At 42.4% G+C, this 12,863-nt stretch overlaps 1 protein-coding gene across 1 annotated transcript; it reads right to left on the reverse strand.

Moving 5' to 3' along the window:
* Window positions 1–4,047: 4,047 nt before the first annotated feature.
* On the reverse strand, window positions 4,048–11,406 carry LOC124862283 (meteorin-like protein). The gene is made up of 4 exons (XM_047356105.1): window positions 11,060–11,406; window positions 9,338–9,726; window positions 5,350–5,409; window positions 4,048–4,794 (listed from the first exon to the last, which is right to left on the reverse strand). The coding sequence occupies exons 1-4, from the start codon at window positions 11,155–11,157 to the stop codon at window positions 4,481–4,483; spliced, it is 861 nt and encodes a 286-aa protein (XP_047212061.1). The 5' UTR covers window positions 11,158–11,406; the 3' UTR covers window positions 4,048–4,480.
* Between the last annotated feature and the right edge of the window lie 1,457 nt (window positions 11,407–12,863).

Here is a 12,863-nt window from a genome sequence, read left to right on the forward strand (position 1 = left end):
TTCTGAATGAATAGGCTGTTCCCAGAGTGCTGTATCAAGGCACCTCAGTGGGAAGTTTGTGGGAAGGAAAAAGTGTGGCAGAAAACGCTGCACAACGAGAAGAGGTGACCGGACCCTGAGGAAGATTGTGGAGAAGGGCCGATTCCAGACCTTGGGGGACCTGCGGAAGCAGTGGACTGAGTCTGGAGTAGAAACATCCAGAGCCACCGTGCACAGGCGTGTACAGGAAATGGGCTACAGGTGCCGCATTTGAACCAGAAACAGCGGCAGAAGCGCCTGACCTGGGCTACAGAGATCAGCACTGGACTGTTGCTCAGTGGTCCAAAGTACTTTTTTCGGATGAAAGCAAATTCTGCATGTCATTCGGAAATCAAGGTGCCAGAGTCTGGAGGAAGACTGGGGAGAAGGAAATGCCAAAATGCCAGAAGTCCAGTGTCAAGTACCCACAGTCAGTGATGGTCTGGGGTGCCGTGTCAGCTGCTGGTGTTGGTCCACTGTGTTTTATCAAGGGCAGGGTCAATGCAGCTAGCTATCAGGAGATTTTGGAGCACTTCATGCTTCCATCTGCTGAAAAGCTTTATGGAGATGAAGATTTCATTTTTCAGCACGACCTGGCACCTGCTCACAGTGCCAAAACCACTGGTAAATGGTTTACTGACCATCGTATCACTGTGCTCAATTGGCCTGCCAACTCCCCTGACCTGAACCCCATAGAGAATCTGTGGGATATTGTGAAGAGAACGTTGAGAGACTCAAGACCCAACACTCTGGATGAGCTAAAGGCCGCTATCGAAGCATCCTGGACCTCCATAAGACCTCAGCAGTGCCACAGGCTGATTGCCTCCATGCCACGCCGCATTGAAGCAGTCATTTCTGTAAAAGGATTCCTGACCAAGTATTGAGTGCATAACTGTACATGATTATTTGAAGGTTGACGTTTTTTGTATCAAAAACACTTTTCTTTTATTGGTCGGATGAAATATGCTAATTTTGTGAGATAGGAATTTTGGGTTTTCATGAGCTGTATGCCAAAATCATCTGTATTAAGACAATAAAAGACCTGAAATATTTCAGTTAGTGTGCAATGAATCTAAAATATATGAATTTTAAATTTTCATCATGACATTATGGAAAATAATGAACTTTATCACAATATGCTAATATTTTGAGAAGGACCTGTATATTGATACATATTTTTGTATTACAAGTTTTGTTTATATTAAGTCAATCATTTTTAATCAGTTGAATATTCTGGCCAACAGCGATGAACAGGCCTTGCATTTTGGACTTTCAAAGTAAAGGTTTGCAGATATTCATTAAAATTAACCTCTAAACATTTCTTAGGGCAGCTTATAGCAAAAAGCCCCTGTAGTACTAAAATAATTAAACCAGAAACGTAAATTTGATTGTTGACCTTTCAAAATAATTCCTACACATACTCTTCAAAATAAAAGTCTCAATCTTTCAAAACAAGGTTCCACTCTACAAGTGAAACTATACAAGGCATGAAAAAAAGTGACTCTGTTCACCTTTCAAAATACATCTCATAGAGACTTTACAAAATGAAGGTTGAAGTTTAATTATTCCAAGGACTCAACTCAGCAACAAACCTTTATATTGGGCCAGGGTTTGCCCATCAACATTTCTTTAAGAATCTTCCCAGTTTTAAATTTGCTACTCAGTGGCCATCAGAAGGTAGACTCATTCTTGATACAGTTGACCACTAAGAAGAGGTTAGATTTTGAGAGTTTGAGTCTGTGACAACTTTAATACTACCCTAGCCCAGACGTGAAGTGTCCTTAACTGCAAAGTGTCAGTTCATGACCAGCGTACTGAGCCCAGAGACACGACACCAATTAAATGAGATACACAAGCTGAAGAGGACCCGACCAAAAACTGATCTGATCCTTTACTTTCTATTGAAGAAAAACATTCTGGGGCTTTCTCAGACTGGAGAATGAAGAATGAGTCATGCCATATAAAAAGAAAGACAAATATGATGGTAACTACAGTGGAAAGGCCAAACACATGCTTCTAATCGTCATAATGCGAAAGTTATTTGTTGCACTCATTCGCTATTTATAAAAGATGCTGAGGTCTGAGGTTCAATATGGTTGTGAACTGACTAAAAGCATATTTAGTCAGGCACAAATAATTAGAATTCAACTTTATTTTAATATATGTCCTAATCAGGCACCCACATGATTTGGTGACACCAACAACATCATTAATGCAGCTAAGGAGCATAGGCTAATGAGTTTATGAATTTAATCACCCCAATTATTGGTCTTTAAATTATCAGAACATTGAAAAATATATGAATTACTGACACTAAACTTCTGAACAACGTGAACTAATAACAAATGCATCAGTAAATAAAAGCAGGTCTTTATTTATTTAGGATCTTCAGTTCTTCAATTATAAGGCATTTTCTGTGCAGACAGCTGATGTGAAAAGAGCATTTGCAAAATGACAGAAGTGTGAAAGAGCATGACTTTTTACATGTTTCCAAAATCCAAGTTACATTTTAGAGGGAAGGAAAAGATGTCAATTGAAGCAATGAATAAATGTCGGAAAACCCTCCTTCACCTTGTTTTACAAAGCTCCAAGTCCTAAAGCCAGAATCAAGAGAAGGTTTCCAGAAGAAGGGGACTGTAACCATAGAAACTCTGTTTGCATTTCCCAGTGAGCAATTTGAGGACGTCTGGCTGTCAGCTGGAATTCAGACAGTCAATTCAGAACCATGCACCGTTCTGTCTGTTTGGAGAGCAATTGTCTACGTGGGGCAGCTCAGTGAACGACATTCTAGGTGCATTTCCATTTAAGTGAAAGGGCAGACAGAAAGAGCTGGGACCTCGTCGTCTTAACATACAAAGAACTCCTGTAGCCGCACCGCTTCCTTAAATGTGTTTTATTTGAGCTCTTGGAAAATGGCAGGTCTTCATTTAAAGCAGGGAGGTTTAGGCTGCAGTTTACATGTCAATCAAAATCAGGAGTGTGGTTTGAGAGTCGGACTTTATGCTGCATGCCCTGTCACAGGGCTGTATTCAGATCCATCTTCAGACCGCTCAGTCATAGCGAGCTCCTCTGCTCGAACAAAGGGGCCTTTCACATTGACCTTGACACATGGCCACCCCATCACCACAGGAGCCATTGTAGAGGAATCCGCCAATGTAGAGGAATCCACCCTGACTCTGATATCAATCTCCTTTTACCTTTTAGATAAATAGTTTCATCTCCAGGCTGGAAGAGACTAATGCACATCATATGGCACTGGTTTTATCCCTGTAGCCTGACCAGAACATATAGGGGTTGGACAATGAATCTGAAACACCTGTCATTTTAGTGTGGGAGGTTTCATGGCTAAATTGGACCAGCCTGGTAGCCAGTCTTCATTGATTGCACATTGCACCAGTAAGAGCAGAGTGTGAAGGTTCAATTAGCAGGGTAGGAGCACAGTTTTGCTCAAAATATTGAAATGCACACAACATTATGGGTGACATACCAGAGTTCAAAAGAGGACAAATTATTGGTGCACGTCTTGCTGGCGCATCTGTGACCAAGACAGCAAGTCTTTGTGATGTATTAAGAGCCACGGTATCCAGGGTAATGTCAGCATACCACCAAGGACGACGAACCACATCCAACAGGATTAACTGTGACCTGGCCACTATCTTGCAAGAAGAATGGCTTACAATCCCTCTGACCACTGTGCAGGACTTGTATATGTCATTCCCAAGACGAATTGACGCTGTATTGGCCGCAAAAGGAGGCCCTACACCATACTAATAAATTATTGTGGTCTAAAGCCAGGTGTTTCAGTTTCATTGTCCAACCCCTGTATGTCCCCATGAAACCATTACATTGCATCTACTATCAAAAAGGAGCTAATGTTTAAGCTCTCCACTTTTACTGCTTTTAAATAAACACGGATTTGTTTTTAGAGACCACAACATTAAAAAAAACACTCAAGGGAATAAAAAAAATTTATTCTCTACAGTAAAACATGTTTTTCCTTTTTTGGTTCATCTTTTTTTGCTATTGCAGAGCCTGAAAAAAAAATCAATTCAGGCATTAAGTTGCAAATATTTTTTAAACAAAATAAGAGTCTATGAATTTACACGTATTTCTTAAGAAAACAAATACAGATCTGTACATCTTTTTTTGTTTTTGTTTTACAAAGCACACAGTTTCAAAATGTACAATATTATTTCACATTTTATACATACCAAAAGGGACTTTTGCTACATTTAAAAATTTGAAGCTCCTCATATCTGAGAAGACCATCACGTTCAGCTTCCATTGCATGATGCTTTGTAACATTTTCAATCTCCATACTCTAAGAGCCACAGGAAAGCTGAGTGAAGATTGGGACAGTTTGTCAGTCTCTTTCTCATTGGCTTGAACTTTCAGTATAGCTCTCCTCAACAATCAAAGAAAACTTGCTTTGTTTCCAAATGTGGGCAGCTAAATCAGTCAGTCAGTCAGTGTCCACATGGCATGGGTTGATCCCCTGCACTTGTGCCTCGTGATACAACCGCAGGAAGTCTTTATAGCGAGGAGCGCATCCCATCCAGGCCTCCCCAAACCTCACTGTCCCTGTGAAAAGGAACTCTCCCTCTCCAGACTTCACCCTACACTGCAGGGGCATTTTAATGTTGCCTGTCCAGCTCCGTACCCTCACACCCCCAGACACAAAGACATGGGTCTTCTGCCTGTAGAGGCGACTGATCTCCACAGAGACCGATGAGCTCTCCTCCTCCGGATCCACCCTCTTAATGATGCCTCGTGCCACTGCAGCAAAACAGGAATGCAACAACAAATTGGTTTTATTAGCTGATCTGTGACTGACTTGTCTGAAACTCAAATATCTGATCAGTGAATGGACGATAAACAAGGCTAGCAGGTCCCCAATAATAACAATTCAGTGAGGGTGCAGTTACTAATTGAAGAATCAGTGAAGTGTTTACGTGTCTGCTGTTCATTCAGGCTCCAAGAGATCAATACATTCTGCAGATAACTATTTACTGTTATAAATATAAATCAACAGTAAGACTAATCACACTAACCACTGACGTAAGAGTTCAAAATAATTCCACAACCATTCCTTGCTTTAAAAATGGTAAAAACCAGTTTCAGTTTGATTCTCTCTCACACAGTGTGATGTTGCCTGCAATGTAAAATAACTCACTAATCAAGGCAGATTTTGTTATAGTTATTTAAGAAAAAAATCAGAATCTGCCTAAATCAATAAAGGCAGGTCAAAGCTTTACAAAACCCGTAGATTAGAAATTGGCCACAACGCTCTGATTGGTGCAGCCCTTCTCATACATCATAACCAGAACTTACCAAAATCATTAGTGCAGACTGCTAGAAGCATCTCAGCATCAGTGCAGGGCTGACAGGGTGCTAGGTGAAAAAAGAGAACAGGGTAGATAAGTCAATGTTTATCAGGGCGCTCCAACAGAAAGAGAGATGTACAGGTTTCCATTTAAGTGAACAAAAACAGCTTCAACTCAACCAAACACTGTCACTGTATTCTCCTTCCCAACAGATGATTGTAAAAAAAAATAAAAAATCATCTGCTAATCATCTGCACAATATATGGAATCGCAACATCAATATTATACTCAACCGCCTTGAATGCAATTCTCCATGCCAATAATATAGAAATTCTTGATGCCCATACTCGATATATATTTTTAGAGGCAGAGATGCTAAAGCTCACAAAACGCGGTGCGGACAAGCTTGAAAAAGGGAAAAAAAAGGGTGAGTCAATTATAATCGATATAGTCATGGTAACATTTAGCAATTACATGTTTTCCTGATATCGTGCACCCCTACAGGTAATAGTAAATGCGTTAAGCATTGCTTATTGAATATACTGAATTATGCATGTCTTGCAGTACATTTAAGGCTCACAGGACCTGTTCAGTTAGTAACCCCCACCACAAGTGCCCCCCACCCATCCCCAAAACTGCGTGACAAATACAGACCAGATGAAAATAATAGGCAGCACAGTAAGGAGGAGTGGCCTGCATCCTCACTACTTAACTTTAAAAGTGAAAAATTACTTTAGAAACAGCAATTTCATTCAGGTTCTACATTACAAAAGATCCATAAAGGGGTATGATCTGATAACTAGAGGGCAGATGTATTGGAGAAAAAACAACAGTGTCTACCACAAACTGAAAAAGTCTGATGCAGAAAGCGTTTCACCTTTGACTGGTGGCTGAAGAGAAGCAACTCCATCAACCACCCTCCAGCAGGTTTTCAAGCAGGAGAAAGGGCACTAAATGGGACTAATGAGTAGTTGTCGCAAGTGGACCTGCAGCCAGACAAAGTTAAATGCCTTCATTAACCACAGGCTCACTCGTTTTTTCTTGGTGGCAGGCTAGTACTCTGAAACAGGAGGTGGAGGTCCTAGTTTTAGCAGAGACAAGGGTCTGGAGTATGTCGAGGCAGCAGTACCGCCTATCAGTCCAAAAATACTGTTAAATCAGGTCAATCATCTCTGTTGGAAATCACCCAGCTCTACAAGACGAAGCACAAATTTACATCAAGTTAAGAAATATTGCATCAGAAAAAAAGGCTGAAAATTCTAAAAGAGTAAATGTGTACTCCCATTCTCTTAATTTCCAAGGCTTGAGCCTGTTTTAAGTCTGCTTTTGTGAAGTAATGACTGCAGGAGTAAAAGGTATACATGTCAGCTGGAGCAGAAACACAAGGCACCACAACATCACTGAAGAGATCAAGGGTCAAACAGCCACAAGCCTTGATGACTCGCTAACAGCTGGACAGACTGTGGACTTCAAGAGAGCAGACCTCGCCCAGAGCCTTGGAGTGGAAAGCACTCTTGCTTTGAAGTGAGTCCGAGTACTGCCGTGGCATCAGGCGGAGCCACGAGCCGGGGCCTGGACCGGGGTGTTGCCCTTCCTGCAGAGCACAGCCGAGCCGAGATGAGCGGAGCTCACATGTGAAACATGAAACAACCACAGGAATGGGCCAAGAGCCGAGTCAGCGTCTCCATCTGCCCCGTTCGCTCTGATCAGAACCACTTCATAGGAGCAGAGAGCGGAGGAGGATGGGAGGGGTGCAGAAGCACATTAGAGTCAGTGCAACATCTGGGGCCAGATGCATTCCACTGTAATGGAGCAAAACTTGCTAATACCACTCATGAGTGACAAAAACCACTTCAAACAGCCAGAAGGAAACAGGGGAGATATATGAAGGGGAAAGGAATGAAAAGCAAAATAGTAAGATAATAAATAGTCATAAAAGAAAATAAGAGATAGGAAATAGTCATAGGCGAAGGTGGCTGAGGGAGCGATGGAAAGAAAAGAGTAGGGGGTAAACAAGTATTTATGTTCCCTCAAAGTTCCTCCCAACATCTGGTTGGAGATGCATTCCAGCAAGTTGGTGAGCAACCCAATCCAAGCACAGCGGGTCAGAGGGAGGAAGAAGAGAGAGGAAAGAAGGAAGAAATACAGCAAAGACAATGAGAAGAAGCAAAGGAGTAATCAATCTGCCTGCTCAGGCCTCACATGACACAAGACCACTGTCTTTGTCAATCACCACAGTGCTACCTCATGCCACATTACAGCCACAGATCATGCTCCAGAGGAGGACCGAGCATACTAATGTGGTCAAACCCACTGCAGAATCCCCCTCTGCTTTTTAACCCACAACTGTGCCAAGCAGTGACGCAAGATTTGGAAACACAAAACCAGAGAGCCGTAAAAACACATGTGGGTCCGACACTGCTCATGTTTTGCTTTAGGTGGAAAAAACAACGGTTGCGCAGCTTGAAACTGTGCAGGTCTGGCAGGTACGCAGCATGAAAACATATGGCTGTTTTTCATTGGAACACACACACACACACACTCTTGTTTTGCTATATGTAGTGAGGACCATGTGTTGACTCCCATTGACTTCCATTGATTTTCAGTCATTTTCAACCCTTTCTATGCCCTAACCCTCACCTTAACCCTAAACCTAACTATTACCAGTGCTTACCTAACCCTCACCTTAACCTAAAGTCAATTCACACCTTAGTCCTAAACCTAACCGTTAGCAAAATAGGTCATGAGGACCAGCAAAATGTCCTCACTTTGGTACAAATGGTCCTCAATTTGATGGTGAAATCGGGAAAATGGTTCTCACTGTGATGCCAAGACAGGAACACACACACACACACACACACACACACACACACACACACACACACACACACACACACACAGGCTATCCAGAAAAAAAAATAATAATAAATAATAATAATAACCGATTGCAGCAGAATAGAGCAACAGTGCAGTTGTGAAACAAGCAGAGGTGTAACGTTTTTATTAAAACTCTGTCAGGTTTTAATCTTATTCTTTGTTTTCCTCCAAAACTAAAAGAGAAACTGAGTCTGGCTAGAGTGCACTGTTGAGGGAATGATTACCGTCAAACCTAATAAAGGTTTTCACCAGCAGATGGCTGTATTTAGCGCTGAGTGCACACCACAGTGACAAAGGAAACAAGCAGGCATGGGTCAGTATGAGATTCTCAAAGTATGATGACCTTGAGTTAAAAAAAACACAATTTAGTTGGTAAACCTGATTACTTTTATTTGAAAACAGAAAAGCAGCAATTAATCTAACTGCTAAAATATTATTACAGATTGATTTTTAAAGTTATGTTATCTATAACATTTATTTAATATTTAGATTTTCATATACATAAGCAGAAATATAGAATAAACAACTGCTGAAGTATGAGTTTCCAAGTACTTTTTGTGCTGGAGACCTTTTGTTGTTCTGCTCTTTATAGAGAAACACACGGTCATATTAAAAGATTAATTAGCCAGGCTATCCGTTCATGTAGCTAGCCTCCAGTCCTCTGCTTAACAGATTTAAAAGCTGTTGCCTAGTTAAGAGAGACATGGTCTTTAGTTTCAACACTATAACGGTCTGCGTTTTTGAGATTGGAAATATTTCCAAACAGCTAAGTTTGTCTTTCTGTAGGCGAGGGGAAAAAAATGTGGCAGCCTGTCTTTAGCCAGCAAACCAATGGTGGACAGCAACAGGTGGAGGAGGGGCAGTGTTGCATTACTCTATACACAGAGAAAACTCAGGTCACTCCAGCATCTCATTATAGGACTTTAAGGATTAAAGGAATGTATGATGGATAATCTTGGGGGGTTTGTAACTTTAACTTTTTAAATCATTAGTATACATTAATACCTTATATCTGATACCTAGGATCAATTTCACACACTTATTATACCTCATAACATCGCTAAGCACAAGTTCATCACAACTGCTGCAATACAGAAGACAACAAACATCTATCTTACCACCAGGTGATTGTGACTCCGCCCTCAGCCTGTCGTTGACCAGCTCGTACTGGAACGCCGTAATCCGCCGGCTGATGTCCGTACGCGGGATGGCCTCGATAAAGAGCGCCCCCTCTCGGATGCTAAAGCAGTGCACCTTCCCCCGAGCCTGGTCCTGCTCACGCAGCAGCAGCCGCAGCTTGCCACTGCGGTCCAAGTAGATGTTCGTCCCAGTGGAGTCCTTGGAGGGTTTAATGCAGACAGAGAGGCGGGCCGCTGCAGGCGACACGGTATTGGGCCGCAGGTTGACGATGACGGCTCCAGTGGGGTAGAGCCACTCCAGAGAGCCCTGTGAGCAGCGCAAATACACCTGCTCCACATCCCTGGTGTGGCCTTCATGGGTCAGCCCACTATATGTGGCAGAAGAGGTAAAAGGTGAGCAGAAAATCATCATTCCAGTGAAGAATTGGGAAAAACCATGTTTTGCTTCATCCAGACTGTAATGACAGTACATCACATTCCTTCTAAAGCATTAAGGCTGTGCGCAAGACTGGCTGCATGACCAGTCACGAGCCAAAGCAGCCGACATGACCTCAGCTCTAACACACACTCCCCATTCCACATTGTTCTGCCCTGAGCTCTGGCAAAACGCACCACTGGCATTTTGCCTTTGGGAAGAGTTTGGAGGCAGAAGTGGATGAATGGAGGGGACACAGGGGCTTCTGGGCAGACAACAGCAGCAGCAACAGTAGCTAGGCCTGCTGCATGCAAGTGCAAATGCCGGTCACGCACCAAACCTCCCCTTGGTTTCAAACCACCAACAAAGAGAGTGGAAGAGACTTGTCCGGGCAGCACTTTGGACTCTGGCGCCAGCACGACCAAATCACTCCCTCCACAACTTAATGCCTGGTCAGGGGTTTGAAAACTCCAGTGTGTCAGTCATTCCGTGGCAAAGCCAGAGGCAGGAAGCCATCAGCATACACATGCCAAGCTTGTGGTTGAACTCTGGGGGCGAGAAACGCCCAATGTGCTGAAAAGGAGACGCTGAAATTCAAATTTGCCATAGATCTGAAGTAACCAAAAGCGCATGCTGAGCAGATGCAGCTGAAGCCCCATAACCAGGCTCACCTCAGCATGCCTCTAATTAAGTACTATCTAAGTTCATCAATTCTGCATACAATTAAAGGAGATTAGGCAAGAATCTCACTAATGAATAACAGATCCTTAGTTGGAGGCTCAAAGCAGGGCCTAGCCCTCCTTGTTGGTGGATAAAAACAAAACCACTCTTAAGGCAGTTTCTGAGTGCAACACAAAAAGGATGTGAAATTTCCATAGTGTAATGCAGTCAATCTTTTTCAGTCCCATGTGATATGTAACAACTGAAGTAAGATTTACAAAAATAATCAGTTTTAGGTCCAAATATCTATATACATACAAGTATTTATCAGGATAAGATGTGATAAATAAAAATTAAATGGACCAAATCTGCTAACTTGGTGCGAGTGAAGGGTCATGCTACTTCACAGTAAGAGCATAAATCATTTTGCATTTGTAAATGTAAAGTTTAAAACAGCGTATACAAAATAGCATTTTCTTTATTTATGCGTCATATGGTTAAAACGTATCTCTTCTTTGAGTTTCGGTCAGTCATTTCAACTTGCAGCCAGCAGCTCGCTCTCGCAGCCGCTTGAATTGAGCATTTTCAGGTGGGATTTCATTCAGAATAAAGCCAGAGAGACTCACCTGCCCTTCCAGCTGCACTGGTCGCTCGAGTACTGGCAGAAAGAAATCCGGCAGAGAAGGAGGAGAAGCAGAAATGAGGCCAGCATCGGAGAGAGCATGTTTATCTCGCCTCACTGTGCCTCTTTTCTCTGCTGAAACTATGTGAAAGTCCACCGCCGTCTGTCCGGCCACATAGTGTTTCCATGTGCTCCGCTCCGCTTCGTCTGCTCTCAGGGGTCACTATATTTTGTTTTCTGGAGTTTCAGCGACATAAAAAGTCTCTTTTCGGTCACAGACGAAGCACTCCCTACGTTCGGCTCTTCGCTAACTGTGGACTGGTTTCGGCTCGGTCTCTGCCTCCGCATCCCTGATTGCGCTCTACGTCACACCCCGTTCGCTCAATCAGCTGCGTTCAAGCGCTCACCTCGGGCTCGGACATACCAGTTTCATTGAGCAAAATGACTCTTGTTTTTAAAAAAACTTTGATCTATAAGCCGTAACCAGAGGTAGGTAGAGTTGCCGGTAAGTGTATCCAAGGATAAGCAACAATACTTACAAATATTTTTACTCTAGTAGAAGTAGGAGTAGAAAAGTATTTGGTGAAACGTTAAACACTGACACTGATTTTTTTTAATGTAATCAAACAAAAAATATTATTCTATGCGCAAATTCATTCAAAAATAAACACTAATTAGAACACGAGGCCGAGCAGATAGAAGATAACTTTAGAAAACAGAGGCTTGTGAAGATACAAGAAGTCTCCCTTCACAATAATCTGTGTGTGTATTTGTGTGTGCCTGTTTGGTTAAAACACACTTGTTCTTCCTACAGTGAAGTAACCAAAGGGGGGTAGAGAAGCCAAAACATCGCACACAAATAGGAGTACTTCAAAATAGTATGACAGAAGGCAAAACATATATGATGGAGTAAAAATATGCAAGCAAATGTAACTTATTCCTATTATGATTGTTGGTCTCTGCAGCTCCTCCAAAGTTATCATAGTCTTCTTGGATGCTTTTCTGTTTAATTCTCTGCTCGACTGGTCAGTCAGTTGGACGACCAGTATGCGGGAGAACTATTTCCTGTTTATTTTGGAATGATGGATTGAACAGTGCTCATTGAAATGTTTAAATCTTGGAATATCTTTTTATAACCTAACCTAATCAAACTTCCTCACATCTTTATCCCTCACCAGTCTGTGTTCCTTGGACTTCATGATGCTGTTTGTTCACTGATGTTCTATAACAAACGTCGGAAGCCTTCATGGACGAGCTGTATTTACAATGAAATTAAATATAACACAGGTCTACTCATGGGCTGCATGGTGGCGCAGTTGGTAGCACTGTTGCCTTGCAGCAAGAAGGTCCTGGGTTTGGTTCCCGTGCAGGGGTCTTTCTGCATGGAGTTTGCATGTTCTCCCTGTGCATGTGTGGGTTCTCACCGGGTACTCCGGCTTCCTCCCACAGTCCAAAGACATGCCTGTTAGGTTAATTGGTAACTCTAAATTGCCCTTAGGTGTATGAATGAGTGTGTGTGTGGTTGTTTGTGTGTTGCCCTGTGATGGACTGGTGACCTGTCCAGGGTGTACCCTGCCTCTCGCCCGTAGACTGCTGGAGATAGGCACCAGCTTCCCCGTGACCCACTATGGAATAAGCAGTAGAAAATGACTGACTGACAGGTAAACTCATTTACTTATTAGATAATCATGAAGGCAACTGGCTGCACTGGAGTTAATTTTATTCTTTATTTTATGAGTATAGAGGGTTGTATACAAATACCCAACACACTTATTGGATTTTTATTTATCAAAATTTTAAAAACCATG

Source organism: Girardinichthys multiradiatus, chromosome X (assembly GCF_021462225.1).
Source record: "Girardinichthys multiradiatus isolate DD_20200921_A chromosome X, DD_fGirMul_XY1, whole genome shotgun sequence".
Lineage (NCBI taxonomy): Eukaryota > Metazoa > Chordata > Actinopteri > Cyprinodontiformes > Goodeidae > Girardinichthys > Girardinichthys multiradiatus.